We start from the raw sequence: 20,500 nt of genomic DNA on the forward strand, positions 1-20,500 counted from the left end.
AAAAGACCACTGGCAACTCTTTACAGTAAATCCAACTATGATCAGAATCTGTCTTTAAATGAATATCTATTCATCTCTGTTCTTTCTCTGTTTATCTGTGCATCCAGATGAAATTCTGTTTTCATTTTAAACCTTTTATTTAGGCTTCCTTTAACCTCAAACATGTTGCCTGACCCCCCAGCTGCCCTCTGGGGGAGCAGCTGTGCACTTACCTGTCTGGTAATCTTAAATGACTCAGATGAAAACTAGACATTGGCTGCAGTCTTTATTCAGTTAAAAAAAATCATTTTGATATACGGTTCATAAAGATGATCTGTGTAAATGAGTTTTGTTTACGTAGGTGCATACATCCCTCACTGGTGTTCATGGCTTTATATTCCTCTGTAGGCACGACCTATTCTTCAGCCGCATTATGTTTGGTGGCCGAGTCTCTGTCTGATGTTCCGGCCTTGTGTGTGTGGCCTGTTTAATGGGTCTGTGGCGTCTGTTTTGTGTCTTTGGAGCTGTGTCTGAGTTGTTGAGAGCAGGGTGGGTGGCTAATGAATGATCTGTCAGAGGTAATGAGGTCCAGAGTGCTGGAAGCTTCTTGGCTTCCTCTTTGCAACCCAACCGATTCGCTGGCATCATCTCCTGCCACCGTACAAAACCAGAGAAATCTGCTACCCTGCCGTGCCTTTGAATCCTGTTTTAAGCAGTGAAGCAGAAGAGATTACACAACTGTTCATAAAAAAAAGGGAGAATGCAGTGAAACGTCAATGACTTTTGTGCAATGTCAGCACTTGAACTATGCTCCTCCTTTGAAGTGTCACTGATGTCATAACCAAAAACCAGACAACTGACTCGTCTAGCTTTGACTCCACCCAGCCTCTCTTCCTGCTCACCTGGAATGTAAATATGGGAAAGGCGTGACTCCATGAGCCGACTGTTAGATTCATTTTGATTCAGTGTAAAGGATTTTATTAGTAATATTAGGTTGACAAACTGCCCCTATAGCCCCTTACTAAATATAAACTGAATTTTCATTTGTTTTGTTTCTGACAGAAAAAGAGCAGAGAGGAGAGCTGCGGTGAGGGTAGTGGAGTAGAGATACTTGAAAATAAGCCCTACACTGATGGACCAGGTGGGACGGGTCAGTACACTCACAAGGTGTATCACATTGGTATGCACATTCCCAGCTGGTTCCGTTCCATTCTGCCCAAAGCTGCCCTGCGGGTTGAAGAGGAGTCATGGAACGCCTATCCTTACACCCGCACCAGGTGAGCGCCACAGCAAACAAATGTGACTTTGTGCTGCACTGTATTTACACACACCTCAGGTCAAAATTTCACCTGACCTTGTGTACTAGATGAGGAGTGAGGTCCAGCTTAGTCAGAGAAAACTAAGCGAGGATAAAGGTCCGGCAGCATTTTGTCGGAGTATTACCTAACAGGCCGTCGGATCAGCGAGCATCCAGCAAACGACACGGCTGGATGTCAGTGACCCCCCTCATTCTCAGGGTGTCGCACTGTTTGCCAGTGCGCAGGCTTGATAAACACGGAGACACGAAGGTGCAGAAAAGAGATATGCCCCAGACCATAGTGTCAGGATATCGATAGACTGCAAGAGTCTGTTGACACATCTATTCCACTAGTGTCAGTTTTATAGCAGATGCCTGAGATGCAACAGATGAGCGTGGTTCACGTGGCCTCCCGCTGCACTGAGCAGCCAAAACCTGCAGATTTCAAGCACTTTACATGGAGTTTATCTGCTGATTTTTAGCTGAGATCTCTCCCTCTCTTATCCTCTGCAGATACACTTGCCCCTTCGTCGAGAAGTTTTCCATTGATATCGAAACCTATTACAAAGCGGACACCGGCAATCAACCAGATGTCTTTAATTTGTCTGCAGCTGACAAGAGGCAAAGAACTATAGGTGAGACCTCACTGTATTAGTTCAATTTTAACATTTAAGCACAATTTATCATTTAATCTATAACTCTAATGTGGGTTTATTAAAAAAAGATTATTGCATACTCCACTTGGCAGTGAAATCAGATGCATTAATGATGGTTTTTAAGGGTGAGATGGGTGTTTGATATCTATCCACTTGATACTTATACATAAGCAATCACTGAGGCCCGCTGGTGGCGGATAATTAGTGTGGCGTCTGTGTTTTGTTTTCTCATAATTGAGTTATTCTGTTTAACAGGATGTTTCCTCTTTAAAAATAAAACTGAATAAATAGCTGCTGTTGTCATTCTGCTTTAGCATTCTAATATCATTATGAAATATGAACAAATACAAAAAATATTGGTTAAAAATTCAATTTCCCACAAAGCAGCTGAACACAAGCGTATACAAACTACATTTGACTGCAGCCATTATTTTGAGGATAAGACCACCATGCCAGCTCTATTCCTGCCAGTTCAATCACCTGGTTTCAAAAGCACCGCTGACTAAACGTTTAATCTCTCTGGCAGATCCCATTGATATAGTTACAGACCCCATCGCCCCTCATGAGTACAAAGCAGAGGAAGACCCAAGGTTTTATAAGTCAGTCAAAACCCAGAGGGGTCCTCTGAGGGACGATTGGATCGAGGAGTACAACAATAACCCTGGAAAGACCCCCATTATGTGTGCCTACAAACTCTGCAAAGTAGAGTTTCGTTACTGGGGCATGCAGTCCAAAATTGAACGCTTCATACATGATGTTGGTGAGTAAATGTTTTTCAGTCTGTTGTTCAGAGTTCCTTTTGAAATGATCCTGGTGATCTTTTTATAAATTGGTTCACCCCTCTTCTTTCTAGGGCTGAGGAAGGTGATGGTGCGTGCTCACCGACAGGCCTGGTGTTGGCAAGACGAGTGGTATGGTCTCACCATTGAGGACATCCGGCAGCTCGAACTGGAAACCCAGCTGGCCTTGGCGAGGAAGATGGCTCAGTTTTGTCAAGCAGAGGAGGCCACCGAAGCTAGTGAATGCGTGCCATCTCCAGACAAAGACAAAGAGGTTAAAGAGGCGATCAGCTCCATTGAAGCAGAAGAAACTGATGCCAGATCTGTCGGAGAGACTCTTCAACCACGAGGTGTTCTCACCAAGCAGTGGTCCACTTCGTCCCGATCCTCCCGCTCGTCCAAGAGAGGAGGTGAAGACATCTTAGGCGATTTACGTGTACCATCATTCTGTGTTTTTGTTTACATTATGTAACTTCTTTACGGATGCACATTGCAATCCCTGAAAGTACATTTTCAGCCTCCCTCCCTGGCAGCTCTGCACGTGTTTTTCTTCTTTCACATATAATCACCCCTGCAGCTATTTTTGATGTTCTGGATGCCTTTTATTTATTTATACTCCAACAGCAAACCTTCGCATTTGACTGTGATATAGCTTTGGCTATGCACGCAGAACCATTTCTCAAGAGGTAACTTTTAGGTAGTAGCGGGCCTTCCTTGTCGCGCACTGAACAAACCATCCTGAACAAATCCAAAAGAGACAATTTTAGGGGCTGCCGTTTACTGCATTGTCCTGCTATAAAGGAAAACCGTAGCTTTGGTACTCGGTGCACTGTGGACTAAAACGTCTGTCTAAACTAAGGCAAAATGTAGGCCAGCTTTGAGCTTGATTGTGCAAATTTTAAATGCAGAAAAATCATCCTCAAAGGCAAAAAAGGGAAAACTGTTCATTCTTGTTTCTTAATACACATTAAAATGTTTTCTTTTTGACATTTTTATTTCTTAATGCTCTTCTCTTTCTTAAATAGACTTTTTTTTCCGCATGCTTTTTTTTGTGCCACAAGCATCAACTCTTACACCCAAAATGACACAAATATGCCGGTTCCCTTCTACCTCTTTGTTTTTAGGTAGCTCTCCCCATAGCCACCACATGGACCCAGGCTCATCCAGCATGCCTTGCTTCACCCTGAAACTCCCCCCTGTGGTTCTATGTTGAGCTATTTTTAGCAGCAGTGCTGACATCACACATCCGAGGAAGCTGACGCTCCTCGAGTGACCCCACCCCTCCACCGCCGCTGTTTGCTTTTGTGTGGCGACAGCTACAGCTGTGCCCCTATCCCCCCTATTAAAAGAAAAAGTGACAGACACACCAGTTTGGCTTTTACTGTCATCAGACAATTTCAGTTTTGGGGCATTTGTACGCACCACCCCTGACCACAAAGCAGCCCCCTTTGGTAATGCAGTAATGCACCACAGAGACTGTTGCATGTTTATATAATACTGAGCTTTGTGTATGAGGTGGGAGTATAAAGGATGCAGCTATTTTTTTTTTGTTTTTGTTTCTGTGGGTTCGGAAGGAAAAGATAGACGTCCCCCCTGTAATTAACTGTGTGTTTCTTCATGTGTGTTTCCAGTGAGCCCCTCACGCCACAGCCTCTCAGAATGGAGGATGCAGAGCATAGCCAGAGACTCGGACGACAGCTCGGACGAGGAGTTCTTTGACGCACACGGTAACCAAAGCTTTTATTTTGAAATTCATTTTGGAGTCTATGCTTTTTTTCTGTTTTAAGACTCCTTCTTTCCATCTTCAGTTACTCTGCATGCATCTCTTTAACCACAGATCAGTTCTTAAGCTTCTCAGATACCCAGCATGCTTTGGGGCTGCAGTTGAAATAGGTGGATGTTTTGCAGCATCCATCCTTCCCCTACAAGATGAGTTGGCTGAGGACGCAGGCCGGGTGTTTCGTCCTTAGAAATCCCAATGGTCTTCTCTCGATTCTCCACTATGCTCATCAGTCCAACATTTTCCAGCACACACAGACAGATTCCCTCTCACGACTCACCAGCCAGCCGTCCAGCAAATAAAAGAAAGCCCTCAAACTGGTGTTGGTGTGGTGAAACTTTGACCTTCCCTGCAGTCATGATGAAATGAAAATAAAGCTGAACATGCTGCATTATGTTCTCACAGTTTTTGCTGCACTTTGTCTCCAATCATTTCAAGTTCACCAGATTTATGTTTGCATGCTTGCTTGGGATAAATAAATGTAATGAATTATTCCAGGATCCAGTCACTTCCTGTTCAGATTGATTGTGTCTGTTCTTTCAACTGAGCTGAAGCCTTAAACTGTTGGCACGTCTTGTGTCAGTCACATTAAGTGCTTTCACTGTCTGTGTTGTACTCGAAACCCATTTCAGTCACTTATCTTCTCGTATGTCTTCGCTGTAACATGATTGCAGGAGCACTAATACGTGGTAAATAAAGTGGGTAATAAATGTGTTAAAGCAGAAACATATATGTAGGCATAAATGATTCACACGAGTAAAGTTATGATATATAAAAACAAAAAGTCAAGTTCACTTTTTTTGAAGTTTCAGCTTCTTGCAATAGTAATTTAATAAAAAAAAGCTTCTTGAAGAGTGCAACAGTTTGTTCTTTTTTTACTGTTATTTGCCCTTTTTTTAGAAGTAAGAATAAATGTAGCAAGACCGCTTATATACAATATAATCTAATTATAATCTATAATCTAATTAAACATATTTTGTTTATTTCAAATTTAAATTGAACTATAAGAATCAGAGAACAGGCTTGAAATACATCAAATCTAGCAAAGCCTGAAAGTATTTGTTTGTACCTTTATTAATATTCACAAAGAAATCGCACATACAATAAAATAATAAAATACGTTTTTAATCCTAAAAATTAATTGAATAATAACTTTTATTTGAGTTTATTCCTGCTTCTTCATTTAACCTTATTTTGAAATAAAATAGTTTTATTACACCTTGAATGATAAGGAATTTTAGTGTTTCTCCTGTACTTTATTTCAATTTGCTGACAGACTGACCCTCGTCCTCTCTTATGGGGTCCAGATGACCCGATCGTTACATTAATGTGTGATCCCTCCCATGATAAAGGTGGACAGGTTCATGTCTGACACGGACATCAGTGAAGATAAAAAGTAATGGGAATAAAAAAGTTCAGCACACTATCTTGTGGGGTCCAGATGACCCCACTTTTAATGTAATTATGCCTAGGATAGAACAACGGCTAAACAAGCAAGAAATATCTGTGTATAGTCAGATAAAAATTGTGAAACTCCTTACATACTGTTATGGTACAGTAATCTGATTTAAATGCATCATGATCATAAAAACAATACGTTTCCTTTCTTTTGGGGGTTAAAGCTTGATATACAACGCAAAGCTGCAATGTTAAACTTTTTTATTTAACGTTTGCCAAATATCCATTAGAGTGCGATTGAAATTAAAATACCTGCACTGATGAGGATTTTTCTGCTTCTTACCTTACAGAGGATTTTTCAGATGGCGAGGAAGTCTTCCCAAAAGAAATTACCAAATGGAACTCCAATGACTTGATGGACAAGATTGAAGCTGCAGAAGAAACTCAAGGTACAATGAAGATGACAGACTATCTATTTTTGCCTTTAGACATCAACGATTAAAATATTGTTTTTTTTTTTCAATTTAAGTTAATCATATGCATGCATCTTTGCAGATGAGCTCCTGAAAGACATGACCTTGGATTATGACAGAGCAGGAAGTGAGGACAGACTGGATGAGGTATGTGGGTCAAGCTTCCTGAGTGTTTGTGAAGTCCTGCTGATGCAGTTCCATCTCTGAAAGGAGCTATAAAAGAAAACTACAAAAAAAGAAAAAATCCCCCAAACCCAAAGCTAACCTTCAACGCGTTTGCATCAGTTTTTTTCTTATAAGACTTGATTCTTGAGAGGATCAAAGAAAGGCTGTGTCCCTGAGCCTTTATGTCCTCTTGTGTTCAGATCCGTGACTCTCTTAGTGGCCAAGCTGATAGCTCTCCCATTCCCACCATCATGGTAACAAGGCACCAGTCAGTAAGTAAACATTTTGGCCCCGGTCCACTGCGGGGCACAGCGGTCCCGCAGGGAGATGAGATCCATGTAGACGAACCCGGTACTTAACTGCTCTCCCCTTCTCCTCGCCATCGCCCAAACCCAGACCCATGTGTACTCCTCAACCTCACTGCCCTCTGTTCAACTCCTTTGTACCTACAGCTGTGGTGTTCAGTCCTAAAAAAATGTGAAGTTTTGGATCAGAAGGCAATAACAAAACTACACATTGAGTCGTCTTATTTAATGTGACATTGTCCAAAAAGCATGGTTGTTGTTTGCTGAAACTTGTCCAGGTGGAGGTGAGCTCTCGTTTGTCTCCCCTCATGGTGCTCCGCCCTCTATGCTTGTGAGAGGAAGCCTGCTGTGTGGTCCATGTCTGAAAGGATGGACACAAAGAGTCAGAAACTATTGCGAAAATGGATTTATTTGTTTTCTCATATCTGTTTGTTGCCCTGTAAAGATGCTGTCCTTGTTCATAGTGATTAACCAGACGAACCATCCATCAAACATTCTGAGAGGGTCGATCTTCACCGGTCCCCCGTTGTTCACTCTCCTTGTAATGTTTTCTCCATAGGAGAGCTCCGTCCAGCAATGCCTGCAGCCTTCCAAAATCCACGTGCTGATCTTGGTCCTTCACGGTGGGAACATCCTGGATACGGGCGGCGGCGACCAGAACAGCAAGCAGGCCGACGTCAACACAATTAGTACGGCTTTTGACACGGTCATGCGTGTTCACTACCCCGCCGCGCTGGGACGTATTGCCATCCGCTTGGTGCCCTGCCCTGCCATCTGTGCCGAGGCCTTCTCCTTGGTGTCTAAGTAAGAGAAAACACGTGCGCACCGTTTTATGTCCTTCACGGTTTCTGTTAAAATTTTACGGCATATTTATCTGTTTTTTCTTGAAGTTCATCTTCTTTTATTTGTTAAATTTCTTGTCTGTTTTGACAGCCTCAGCCCTTACAGCTACGATGAAAGCTGTCTGTGCAGCAGCCAAGACCACATCCCGCTGGCAGCTCTGCCCCTGCTGGCCACCTCGTCTCCACAGTACCAGGACGCCGTCGCCACGGTCATCGTCCGAGCAAACCAGGTTTATGCTGACTTTCTAAAGTCTTTGGACGGGGCTGCCTTCTCAGGCCAGGTAGGTCATTTTTCTGGAAGGAGTTTTAAAAATTAAGACCATCCACCCTATTTTGGTCTTCAAAGAACCTAACTCATTAATTAATCTTTTTGTTTTATTTTTATAATTTGTAACCACTTACTTGTGCTTAGGAGGTTTAATCTTAGCAGTAAATGTCTTTGTTTGTGATCTTTGCTTTTTCCAGGTGTGCCTCATAGGTGATTGTGTAGGAGGAATCTTGGGGTTTGACGCCCTGTGCAATAGTAACCCCACCGTAAACGAAAGCCAGAACAGCAGTCGCAGAGGCAGCGTGATCAGCGTGCAGGTGAAAGGCAAAACATGAAAAAGTTTATTTTACGGATGAAAATAAACAATATAGTAAGATGTTTTCATTGATGCCTCCTAGGACCAGGACCTTCTCTCCCCTGGTATCATCATCAACAGCGTACATGGCTCAGCCTCTCCAACGCTGGAGGGCAGCCGCCACCTCAGCCGCAGTAACATTGATATTCCTCGTGCCAGCGTGGGGGACGAAATGAAGAGGCAGCTGCCACGCAAGAGGAGCGACTCCTCCACCTACGAACTGGACACGATCAAACAGCATCAAGCTTTTTTGTCCAGGTGAGGCGCAGCTTTTAGTCTCTGTGTTGTACTTTCACAATAAAAGCCTGCGTTTGGGCTAAAGAAGGATTTGTGTTTTGTATGGTCTCTCCAGCTTGCATTCCAGCGTCTTGCGTAATGACGCCACCTCGCGAAGGTCGAGCAGCAGCACTATGCTGGACGGATCTTCAGTGGGGAAGTTTGACTTTGAGGTGTCTGATTTTTTCCTCTTCGGCTCCCCTTTGGGCTTGGTTTTAGCCCTACGGAAGACTGTCATTCCAATGTTGGATGGTGAGCTTTTTAAAAGTATAATAACGCAATAATTTGCTCTCTGTGTATGTAAGATGTCACAACAGGAAAACCCTTGACTTCTGTTTTCTTAGTAGAATTTGCATGTTTTCCTCATGAAGAAACTTGCATGTTAGAGTGGTTATAAATTGGCTTAGGTGGCCCCGCGGTGGGCTAGTTTATCCCACCATTTACACAATTGCAGCAAAGATGAGTTCCGGCCACTAACCGTGGTTTTAAAAAAACATGGAGGGAGGGATGGAATGAAGCTGGTGTTGTGTACTGTCCTTGTATTTATGGTTCTCTCCTTCTGCTTTCTCACGTATCTGGACTGATTTCTCCCCCTAGTGGCCCAGCTGCGGCCTGCTTGTCAGCAGGTCTATAATTTGTTCCACCCAGCCGATCCATCAGCATCCCGCTTGGAGCCTCTGCTGGAGAGGAAATTTCACCTCCTACCTCCCTTTAATGTACCTCGTTATCAACGCTTTCCCCTTGGAGATGGGAACTCTGCTCTGCTCGGTAAGTCCTTTGCTTTATGAAAGCCTCAGTTTAGAACAGATTTAAAATGGTAAAAAAATGGACTCCTCTCCTTTTAACTGAAGAAAACATCAGCTGAAGGTTCATAAATGTTACTCACTGTCCCGTCTACCATTGATCTGTGCCCTGCTGGGACACCAGTTCCACTGAGTCCCAAAGAAAAATGAAACATTTTTCTACTATTTGTGCTTCAACATCTACTGTGAAGCAGTTTATTTCATCTGAATGTGGTCATAGTCCTGCTGGGTGTTTCTATTTGGACCAATTCATGTTGATAGTAACTTAAGCTATTCTGTTAATGCAAAGATTTGCATTTAGCTAAAAAAAAAATCTGGCTGCTGAACTAATTAAAAAAATATTTGACCTTTTATAAATATTTTTTGTTAAAAGAATTAAAAACCATTATACAGACTGATGTGACAGAAAGTATTAGTACTTTTAAAAGAAATGTAACCTTACGCGAATCTATGTGAACTATCAACATAAATAAAGCATATTTTTTAATGCATTTTTTGCTGAAACTGAGAAGGTTTAAGTGGACAGCCTTGTTTTCCAGTTAAGTGAGAGTTTAGCATTCTCTTTGAAGAAGCCCTCAGGTCTGAATAGATTAAAGAACCATATGAGAGAGCCATATGTTCAGGCTAACAAATGTTTCATTGTGCCGGGCTGATGCACCCAAACGTGATGCAGTGAGCTGTAATTGAAGATATTTAGCTACTTTTTGTGAGACTAATTAACATAAAAAAGCTTTATTTTTTAAAGCTAAGTAGATTTTTAAATGTAAAGACGATAATGATAAATAATGTGTCATTGAGCAGTTGTGGTCCAAAAGAAGTGGGTCCACTAAGGACTTGGCTTTTTTTTTCTTGTTCTGTGTTCACTTGTTCTTGCTTCATGTTCTTGTGTCTTCCTTGTCTTCTTTCCTTCCTCGGCCTCCTGCCCCCCCATATCTGCATACCTGGCCCCTCTACCTTTAATACCACCCCTGCCTCTGCCCTTCCTCTGCCCCTCCACCTCCCTCTGTAGTGGAGACAGTCCAGAGCAACGCTCAGCTGCTACTTGATAGCGGGCCCCCCTTGTCCTTTCGCTGTCAGGAGACCATCAGTGAGACCTGCATTCCTGTGCCCGTGCTAAACTGGCAAGAGGGCTGCCTCAAAGCCACACCCGCCTTTATGGAGTGTGTGTAGCCTCTCCCATTCACCTCTGTGTTTCCTGACCCTCATTTGACTGTGATCCCTTCATCTCTGTGTCCTTTTTATATCCAAGATGCTCAGATTTTTTTTAATAACCATTGCAGATGCTAAAAGATTAACTTACATTAGTTCCAGAAGACCACTGTTTTCTGGATGTCATTGAAAACATTATTTTATTTTGTTAAATTTTTGTATTTTTTTAAAGATTTAAAAAAAAATAATAAAAAAATGAACACAATGCTAAGGTAATACTCAAAAAAAAAATCTGACAGGCATTTGTGGTAGTAGATTTGTGTGTGTCATCACATGTCTTTGCTGTGTTTGGAGGTTATATTCGTTTGTGTTTGTGTGGTGGTTTAGACGACACCGTGTGGGTTTCATCCCTCCGTTTGTGGTTTTTGACAGAGCGTATCTCAGCTGTCGGCTACATTACGGAGAGTGGCTTTGACATCTCCGTTTGAGCTGTTTGGTTTGCACAGTGGACATGGAGCTCCTCCTGGACATACTGTGATTTATGCTTTCTATTTGTAATCATGGACGGAGGTCAATGGATGTTCCTAAAACTCAAAGACAAAGGATGATTAAAGAAAAAATAAAGAAACTCAACTTAGACGGCTCATATTTAACATACTCGTTTTCACATCAGTGTTGTGTGTACTCATTTGTCAGTGGTTGAAGATTTGATCTTGGCCAGCATGTGGCCTCTCCCTGGTTTCACGTGTCCTCTGAAACCATGGTCCCTGCCTGCCTTCCCTCCCTCCCCATCACTGTGAGTTCCCCTTACCTGTGTCTCTTGTCTAATGGGATCTCCTTGTTTGGACTCAATAGCGGATGTTGTTCAGTCTCATGGTGGTGTCTTCATGGACAGTTCGTACCCCTCATCCCCTGTAACAGGCCCCCTCTCCCGGGGCCAGCGGAGGGCCAGTGAGGTCAGCATTGCCAGCCAGGTCTCAGGAATGGCAGACAGTTACACTGCCACCAACATAGCCAACAGTAAGTGCTCTGAAGTCCAACCAGTCTCTCATCCTCTCTTTCTCTTCCTTCCACGCAGCTCAACTTCACTCTGCTAGCTCTTCTCTTGTCTGTTTTCTCTTTATCCATCCTCTTTTACTCTATCACCTAAAAACAGTCCAGTCAGTCAGCACCTTTAAAAGAATTCAGCGGTATTTCTGCTTTTTAGAATTGTTCTTTAGGAAATCTGTTGCAGAAAAAGATAGATCTAGCTGAGCATCACTTTCCAGCGTCTGTCTTACTCTTATCCACCATCTATATGTAAATGCAATGACTGAGTGCTGCATTTATCTTACGCATGCCTCTTACCTGAAGCCATTTCTGCATTGTTCACCCTGTATTGAAGTGTTTGCTGAGATAATCCATCTCAGGTTCCTGTGTTTGTCCACAAAAGTCCCTCCTCTTCCTTCACTTTTACTTTTGTTACCAGAACATCTGCACCTCACATTACTGATCTGAGCACGGCCGTTCGACCAGCTCCGGTCTATCCCTGGAGGTTCACACCAGCCCTTTAGGAGGGTTTCTTCTAAAGCGTTGATGCTTTTCCAAAATCTTAACTAATGATTCTTCTGCCCTCACTAACAGTTTTTTGAAGCAGCTGGCTGCATCTCAGCATCTTTCTGCAAACTGTTCTATACAATTATGCATACATAACGTTATGGTTGTCTCTTTTTTTCCCTCCTTCCCTCATAGCAAAACCAGACCAGAACAAACAATCAAAAACGTTCAGTTTTTTGTCTTTACTCGCCATACCCCAAAACAAATTCTCAATGAGAAGTCCTCCAAAGTCCCGTAAAAAAGCCGAGGCTGACCGGACTGTGGGATCTACCGATGCAGAACTAGAGCTCCAGCTGGATTCTGAGACAAACTCTTGTGACAGTCTGAGTCAATCGTCCCAGTATGAGAGCTACCTGTCAGCGGGGCTGGACAGTGCTATATGTGACCTTGTATCTCTGGACTCCCAAGTGGATGAAGGTATTTTTCTGAAGGAGAAAGGATCACCAGCAGGCTTTTCAGTCTTCTCTGTATGCTGCTCTGCACCATCCAAAAGCACAGTTCTGCTCTTCTGGGAAGCCTCTTTTGCTTTTGCTCTGATTTATTTTGATTTTTTAAATTTTCACTGAGATGTGGGACTGTTCAAATCTATGGTTTACATTCTTTCTTTCATCCACTCACTTACTTGAACCAACAACTTCACCTGCCCAAATAATCACAACTATCTAATTTTTCATTTTTGTGTAGACTTTGAATTTTCTGATAACAATCACAAACTTTTCCTCTGCAGCTGAAGAACTGCTGGATGTGGTGACGGTTGTGGTTGAAAAACTTGTTTCTTCAGTGTTGAGGTGTTGCATCTTTTGTTTGATTACGTCTCACTGTTTCAAATCTTTGCTTCGTTCCCCGCTGCAGTTGCAGGACGTTGGTGGGGCACAAAAAGGCTGGACTTTGCCCTGTATTGCCCCGATGCTCTGACTGCTTTTCCCACAGTAGCATTGCCTCACCTTTTCCACGCTTCGTACTGGGAATCCACAGATGTTGTTTCTTTTCTCCTGAGACAGGTGAGTCTGCCCAGCTTTATAAATACCAAACTGACAGGATTTCAGTCTAGGTTGACTCCTTCAATTTTTGACCTTCAGGTCATGAGGCATGAAAACTCAAGCATTCTGGAGCTTGATGGGAAAGAAGTGTCTGAATTTACTCCATCTAAACCTCGAGAAAAGTGGCTCCGCAAGAGGACTCATGTCAAGATAAGGGTGGGTGTAAAATCGAAAATATTTTTTTTTGTCTTGTTCACTCTTGGGATCATTTCGTGAATTTTATGGCTTTCATTATTTTCCGCCTAATTGTTCTTGATCTTTTTTGACAGAACGTGACCGCCAACCACCGCGTGAACGACGCCGTGTTCACAGAGGACAGCCAACAAGTTGTGACGGGCCGCTTCATGTACGGCCCTTTGGACATGGTGACTTTAGCTGGGGAAAAGGTAAATGCTCTGATTACACAGCCTCAGTTATATTGATATCCGTGCACCTTTTTGAGCAAGTGCTTCTTTTGTGCTCAGGTCGACCTCCACATCATGACCCAGCCTCCCTCTGGAGAGTGGGTGTATTTCTGCACTGAGGTGACCAACAGCAGTGGTCGGGTGTCTTTTATCATCCCAGAAGACAAGCGTCTGGGCATCGGAGTCTATCCGATTAAAATGGTTGTACGGTAAGGTGATAGGATGAAACTGTTTTGTTTAAATCTTTCTTTCTTATTCACCTTCATTACTCTTTTTATTCATCAGAGGCGACCACACGTTTGCAGACAGCTACCTGACTGTTATTCCCCGTGGCACCGAGTTTGTCGTGTTTAGCATCGATGGCTCTTTTGCTGCCAGTGTGTCCATTATGGGCAGTGACCCCAAAGTGCGAGCAGGAGCTGTGGACGTCGTCAGGTATTTAGCTGCTTCCCTTGTTTTCTTGAGTTCAAACTGTTTTCACAGATTCTTTTTTTTTATGTTTCTTTTCCTTCAGGTACTGGCAGGATTTGGGTTATTTGATCATTTATGTTACTGGGCGCCCAGACATGCAGAAGCAGCGAGTTGTGGCGTGGCTTTCCCAGCACAACTTCCCGCATGGAATCGTCTCGTTTTGTGACGGCCTAGTCCACGACCCGCTCAGACACAAGGCCAACTTCCTCAAATCTCTGACAGAGGTCAGTCCGAAGGGTCTGGATCTGTTCTGTATAAGTGTGTGTGTTTCCTCAAAGTATCTTTTGTCTTTCAACTGATTTCAGGCTCATATGAAGATTTACGTTGGCTATGGATCCAGCAAAGACATCTCTGTCTACACCTCCATTGGCCTCCTACCGTCCCAGATCTATATTGTCGGCAGACCCACAAAGAAGATGCAGCACCAGTGTCAGGTAGCGAGCAGATACTGAAAGCAGAAAACGTGCTGGCTGTTTTTAGAAACTTTTAGTCAGTTGTAGTTTTGATCTTTGCACACAACATTAATAAAGACAGTATTAATGATCTCTGAAGTCATAACTTCCAGCTGCCACTTGTAGGTGGGACAACCAATAGTCCCCAACCCCCGTGGGTCACTTGGTACTGGGCTGCAAGTGACCCACGGGGGTTGGGGACTATTGGTTGTTGCAACAAAAACATGGGCTAACTTAGATTATTTCCATTTAGTTTATTTTCTTAAGTTTTATTTTCAGAAAACTGCTGGATTCTGTTCACAACATCTGTCTTGATTACATAACTTAGGGTAACTAAACCAGGAAGTTGGAGGTTGGCTCCACCCACTGTCGAAATTTGAAAATCCAGTCAGAGGGGTGGGGCTTGGGGGCTGGGCTGTTATCATTACTGGAGCTGCAGATCATGATGTCAGACTTCTGAAACTTACGTGGTTTGACCAATCACAAAATTCAACTGTTATACCTCATTTCAACCTGTAGGGGGCAGCACACGGACGATTGTTGACTATAACTTGAAGAATTAAACACTTTTATTATAATTAGTCAAAAATGTGGCTATGACCAACATACAGCACTTTTAAAGCCTCATTTATAGAGATCAACAGCCAAAAAATTTTTTTATTTAGGATTTGGTTATCCTTTAAAGCGGCTACCTGGATTGCTAGCTCAAATGCTAACAAAAATAAAACATATTTGGAATGTTTCTTTGGGGAGAAACAGAGTTATTGAGACAGTTCTTCTCATGTAGCAGAAGCCACTCTGTCTAACATGGCGACAGACTCTTGACTGTTTTACAAACGCAGATAATAAAGTTGGTAGACACGGTGGATTCAACTTTACTATTTTGTTTAGAAAATACCACTTTTACAACAATTGCATCATTTTATTTTGCTCTATTTATCTATCACACGTCAAAATTAGGATTTAGCTGAAGCTAACGTCCGGTTATTAGCCTCCACTTAGACGTTAATGTTAAAATCTTTATCACAAAGTTCAAACCAACTGCAAACCTTTTACAGAGAATGAAGATTCAATCACATAAAGTTCTGATCTGTGAAAACTTGTGAAAGGGACATTTGAGAATTTTCCTACAGGAAGGCTGAATTAGAAAGGCGTCTGTTAAGAAATTTTTGCACAGAAAATGTTCCTTTATGTAAAAAAAAAATACCCATTGGATAAGGTTTTTTATAAAGACAAAATATAATCGATCTTGAGTGTTAAAATGACATTCTATGGGGAAAAAAAATCATGTAATGTTTTCATTATGGATTTTTCTTTTTTAAAATCAGAAACGACTTCTACAAATCAACAACTTTGTTTCATTGAATATTCATCATCTGTATAAAAAAATCTTTTGATCTTTTTAGACTTTTTTAAACAAAATCTCTCAAAGTAGCATTTTATTTTGAAAATAGATTTTCAGAAATCGAAGATAGAAAATGCCAACTTCTACCCCGTTTGGACTGGTTTGTGAAAATGTCTTATTTAAACCGGCCTGAAAAAGGTTGGGGACCACTACTGTAAGTGATGTATTTTCTTATGCTTCCTCCTCGTGTCTCCAGTTCATCACAGAGGGGTACGCAGCTCATTTGTCGCAGCTGGAGTACAGCCACCGTTCTCGGCCAGCCAAGTCCAGCAGCGCGCGCATGGTGCTACGGAAAGGCAGCTTCGGTTTAGGTGCAAACAGTGACTTCCTGAGAAAGAGGAACCACCTGTTGCGTACGATATCTTCCCAACCGGCCCCCAGCTCCCCGACCGGCAGCATCCACAACAGACCCGAGCGCACACAGAGCCAGTCGGACAGCGAGCGTCTGGAGCGGGAGCGTCTGGAGCGCACTCACAGCCACACGCAGGGAGCGACTCAGCGCAGCATGAGCATCACTGCCAGCTGCTGGGGCCGCAGCAGCAGCACCAAGCTGGATCCGAGCTTGTTCAGCCCAAAGTGAGGAGTCAGAGACACGGGGAGAGGACTCGCTAAAGTGGCTTTAAAGATGCAGCGCTCCAAAAAGAGACAAAAAGTGAATGAAAAGACTGCTGGTTGGCACTGGAAGGGTAAATAGCACAAGGATAACTGGTGCTACAACCCCCACTTAGAAAACATTCACCTTAAATATTTAAGGACACCAGGGGATTTATCAACCCTAAAGTCTGAAAAACAAATATCCACATTAAGCTAATATGGTAGATTCAGACTGTTTTTGCTCATGAATATTTATCATTATTAAATAAAAGGTCAGTTCTCTTCCTCCAACAAGCCTTTAAGCTGGAGATTGTTACATGTAAAGCATTTCTTTTCTCCTGAGCAAACAGGAAGACGTTGTTACTCACTAAAACGCCACTGCAGCAAACATGGCCAATGCAAGCACAACAGCGGCAGCGAAGTAAGCTTCATGTGTAGTATTAAGGCTTTTCTTCAGGTATGTTCCGTCCTGAGAGCAAAGGCAGAGTGACTGTGGACAATGTATTTCAATATTTTTTTTTTTACTTGATGCCAAAATAAATCTTAAAAGCACTGCGGTCCTTTATCAGCAGTAAAGACGACTGGTTCAGTGATTTATAGGCCAATAGAGATAATCTGATTACTTACTTACAAACTGTATAGACTTTAGGTTCCAGCTTTGTCTATTTATTTCTTTTCCTTCCTGTCAAGCATAAAGACTTATTGGAGCGTCATGGGAAGCAAATGGCTAAATCCCCCTTTAAGCACGGATGCAGCTGGAACTGTTCTTTGTATTTTGTAATGCTGCTCGTCCAACGTGTGACGCAGCTGTGGAGAAAACTGCTACCTCTGCACACTGAGCGTGCCAGAGTAAAACAGTCTGGAACATGTGAGCAAGGAGGCGGGCGTGTAAAAATTTGAATGGGGTACGATACCACACAAAGTTTTGTACATAATCGTTCCATTACAGTGCAGATCTGGTATCTGGTTGGCTGAAAACCAGTTTCAAGTGTCTTATTTACTCTGGAGGTGAACAGCAGATCATTCAGGACATGTTTTACTGATCAGTGAATATTGCTATTTAAGGTTTTAGCTATTTTTAAACATTGATTTTGTGAACAAAAATGTGTTTTAAGATTACTTTTTGCTATGTGGTGTACTTATTTTCCCTTCCAATTCAAGTTGCAGCCGCCAAAATGCAAAGTTTTTCATGGAACAGTATTGTATTTGTATTATTCTGGCAAATTACTATCATTGTATCAACTTCTTATGTCATATTATTGTATGTTTCTTATTACTAGGGATTTTTGGAAATTTGGGGTTTGGCTTCTTTCTGATTATCCCTGAACTGTAAATGAGGCATTGAATGTTCTCTTAGAGATAATCTAATTTCTAGTTACTTTTTTTTGTTTTTGCTCTGCTGCACCTTTTGAGGAGAAAAATGTGCAAACTGTAAATCCTGTACGATACCTTGTTGAAATTAGGAATATGAGCTGAGACCTGCCTTATGCTAGCAGCTGTTTATTTCAAGAAATGGGTGAAAATATGGTGAGCTTTTTTCGTCGCAATTCAGGTGATGGCGATGTGTCCCTTTAACAGACTGGTGCAGAGTTGACTGTAGTGGACCAAAATGGGCTCAAACACAAAAAGGGAATTGTGCAATATTGCTGGACAAGCATCGTCAGATAAAACCAGCCGTTTGAGAAACATCACGGTGAAATGACAATCAGAGGAAGTAGCTGGTGCAGAGGGTGTTGCTCCCATTCTATACTCCTCAAGAGAACACAACACTGGCCTGTGGAATGTCACATTTAGGTGAGCAGTTGACACCCCTGCACTCAAATGATTTTATTGATGAGATCATCTTTAAATTCTACCAAACCTAAGAAAAGTTCCACAATTAGAGGTCTTTTTCTTTATGACTTATGCCTCAGTAAGGGTAGATTATATTGTTAGGCTTTCATGTCCCTACAACCTTTTTAAATGATGGATGCTGCAAACCATTGTAACCAGGACCCCTCTGCCTTTTTATTCTAATAAAATTAGCACAAAGCGACGAGACTGCTGGTTAAAATAAAAACGGCGGGTTGTGCGTTCAAACAAAAAACAGGCCGCCCTGAAATAAAACAAAGCATAACTCTTAAACCATATTTCCTGATGGGAACCTAGAGAATGTAAAGCTGAAATGCTGCAAAGCTTGGTGAAGTTTGGATACCTCTGGGCAGACAATCTGCTATGGACTAACTTTACCAGAGGCCTTAAATGTCCCTTTCCTGCCTTATGTTGACCATTATCTGGCAAGGCCGAGAATGGACGCTCTTCTTAGGGAAGGACAGACTGTTCGTGTAGACTTTGTGGATAAATGATGAGGCCATATTTTCCTAAAAGACTGCTTTCTTTTGATCCGACATATTTTCCTAATAGTAGGCAATGGGTTGCTGTCTCAAGCTCTGTTCCGAGGGTTGATGCAATGACAGCTGTTTCTTCAACAGTTCGCTTGTTAACTGTATATAACTTGGTGAGTCATGCTTGAAAAGTCATACATGTACAGGATGTGGAACTTGTAGGGTTTGGATAATTTCATTTTATCCATACTCATGTGATTTATGTACAGTGTATAAAGAAAATATAAAGATATGAGAAATTGTGGCTTATTTTTTACCAAAAAAGTAAATTGTCCTAAAAAGTCAAACCATTTAAAACTTATACTTCAAAGACCAAAAAATGTTGAAATAAAGTGGGCGGCTTCACTTTTCGGATTTAAGTTTACAAATTAATGACTGAATTTGGAAAAATTAAGGTGGAAATTGAGTGTAACAGTATGTTGTGCAGTCAAAGCACAGAAAAAGGTTTTCATTTGACATTCTTTTATTTCAGAATAAAGTGAAAATAAAATATTGTAACCATTATTTGGGTAATTATCTTAACCAAAAATTAAACACTGGATTTTTCTTAAAACATAAAAGAAATTTGAAAATTCAACCATTGTAAAAGAAGTTACTTTTATTTGAGACATCAGCTTAATCTGTTGCTCAAGCAGCTGAATTGTCATAAAACATCAAAATCACATCAGATTTTCTAGCAGAAATAAAAGATGGTGGTTATTGGGAGCTGAGTTTACCTTTTTACCACCAGAGATGAATCACAGACAATTATAAAAATGTTTGGTAAATATTCCGAAACTTTCAGATGTCTTGTTGAACCGTTTTTAAAATTGACTTAATTTTAGTAAAGTGTACTATTCCTTTCTATCACATGATTCCTAGTTTTCTCTGAAAGGCATTCCCATCTCCCTTTGTAGATTGCTGTGAAGTAAATTGAAATGTACAGTCAGCTTTAAAGCAGCAAAACATACATCAAATAAAGCGACACTTTCAGATTTACCTTGTTGATCTCCTTGTGTTTCTCCTTGCTGACTATCTCCTCAATGATCTCTCCTTCTCCTCTCACCAATCTGAACAGAGGAAAATGGTCTCAAATCACCAAAAATTGTCTTATTTTAGACATGTTTTCTTAAACTAAGATTATTTTGCTATTGAAAAGGTTCTTGCAATTATTTTTTTTGCAAGACAGAAATTATTTTTTTTTCTTGAAACAAGCATCTCTTTACTTTCTTAAGATGATTATATATATATATATATATATATATATATATATATATATATATATATATATATACCTGGTCCTTCCTGTTTCCGGGTCCACCACTCTGCGGATGACACTCTGCCGGGCCTCATACTCCTCCTTGGTGAGAGGCCTCTTGGTGGAAAGCCTGGCCTTCTGCTCATCAGTCATTACTAGAGAACAGGAATCAAAGAGAAGCTTTGTAAATCTGGTCTCTGAAACCAGTTCAAAGGTTAAGAGTTGATGGTGTGTGCACAAACAAAAAATGGTATTAGCAGTTCATTCAACAGTTTTTTTTTTATTTAAAGAATACTTGAACCATCTAAAAGAAGAGAAACTCCTTAAATGCTAAATACAATAGGGGTTTGTGTACATATGGGGGCTAAGCAGCACTTACGGATAAACTTTTT

At 41.6% G+C, this 20,500-nt stretch overlaps 2 protein-coding genes across 10 annotated transcripts in view; one reads left to right on the forward strand and one right to left on the reverse strand.

The window, feature by feature from the left end:
* Window positions 1-19,111, forward strand: part of LOC112147937 (membrane-associated phosphatidylinositol transfer protein 2) — a 39,638-nt gene extending 20,527 nt beyond the window's left edge. For 3 of the 9 annotated variants that reach the window (XM_036213544.1, XM_024274631.2, XM_024274632.2), the window contains exons 3-27: window positions 1,042-1,256; window positions 1,790-1,911; window positions 2,459-2,692; window positions 2,786-3,121; window positions 4,343-4,438; window positions 6,240-6,338; window positions 6,445-6,509; window positions 6,728-6,799; window positions 7,392-7,636; window positions 7,766-7,955; window positions 8,140-8,259; window positions 8,341-8,555; window positions 8,650-8,825; window positions 9,171-9,341; window positions 10,386-10,538; window positions 11,381-11,545; window positions 12,257-12,538; window positions 12,974-13,122; window positions 13,201-13,317; window positions 13,431-13,547; window positions 13,626-13,774; window positions 13,851-14,000; window positions 14,080-14,260; window positions 14,342-14,470; window positions 16,090-19,111. In XM_036213544.1, coding sequence (XP_036069437.1) covers window positions 1,042-1,256; window positions 1,790-1,911; window positions 2,459-2,692; window positions 2,786-3,121; window positions 4,343-4,438; window positions 6,240-6,338; window positions 6,445-6,509; window positions 6,728-6,799; window positions 7,392-7,636; window positions 7,766-7,955; window positions 8,140-8,259; window positions 8,341-8,555; window positions 8,650-8,825; window positions 9,171-9,341; window positions 10,386-10,538; window positions 11,381-11,545; window positions 12,257-12,538; window positions 12,974-13,122; window positions 13,201-13,317; window positions 13,431-13,547; window positions 13,626-13,774; window positions 13,851-14,000; window positions 14,080-14,260; window positions 14,342-14,470; window positions 16,090-16,473 — 4,332 coding nt within the window. In that variant the 3' untranslated portion in view covers window positions 16,474-19,111. The remainder of the gene's footprint in view (window positions 1-1,041; window positions 1,257-1,789; window positions 1,912-2,458; window positions 2,693-2,785; window positions 3,122-4,342; window positions 4,439-6,239; window positions 6,339-6,444; window positions 6,510-6,727; window positions 6,800-7,391; window positions 7,637-7,765; window positions 7,956-8,139; window positions 8,260-8,340; window positions 8,556-8,649; window positions 8,826-9,170; window positions 9,342-10,385; window positions 10,539-11,380; window positions 11,546-12,256; window positions 12,539-12,973; window positions 13,123-13,200; window positions 13,318-13,430; window positions 13,548-13,625; window positions 13,775-13,850; window positions 14,001-14,079; window positions 14,261-14,341; window positions 14,471-16,089) is intronic. The other 6 variants (XM_024274634.2, XM_024274635.2, XM_024274633.2 and 3 more) reach the window with 6 other exon arrangements.
* Window positions 19,112-19,449: 338 nt separating this feature from the next.
* On the reverse strand, window positions 19,450-20,442 carry arl6ip4 (ADP-ribosylation factor-like 6 interacting protein 4). The gene is made up of 3 exons (XM_024274640.2): window positions 20,146-20,442; window positions 19,851-19,920; window positions 19,450-19,771 (listed from the first exon to the last, which is right to left on the reverse strand). Exons 1-3 carry the CDS (start codon window positions 20,259-20,261, stop codon window positions 19,718-19,720), a joined length of 240 nt encoding a protein of 79 aa, XP_024130408.1. The 5' UTR covers window positions 20,262-20,442; the 3' UTR covers window positions 19,450-19,717.
* Window positions 20,443-20,500: the final 58 nt, after the last annotated feature.

The sequence above is a fragment of the Oryzias melastigma genome, linkage group LG9, assembly GCF_002922805.2.
Source record: "Oryzias melastigma strain HK-1 linkage group LG9, ASM292280v2, whole genome shotgun sequence".
Lineage (NCBI taxonomy): Eukaryota > Metazoa > Chordata > Actinopteri > Beloniformes > Adrianichthyidae > Oryzias > Oryzias melastigma.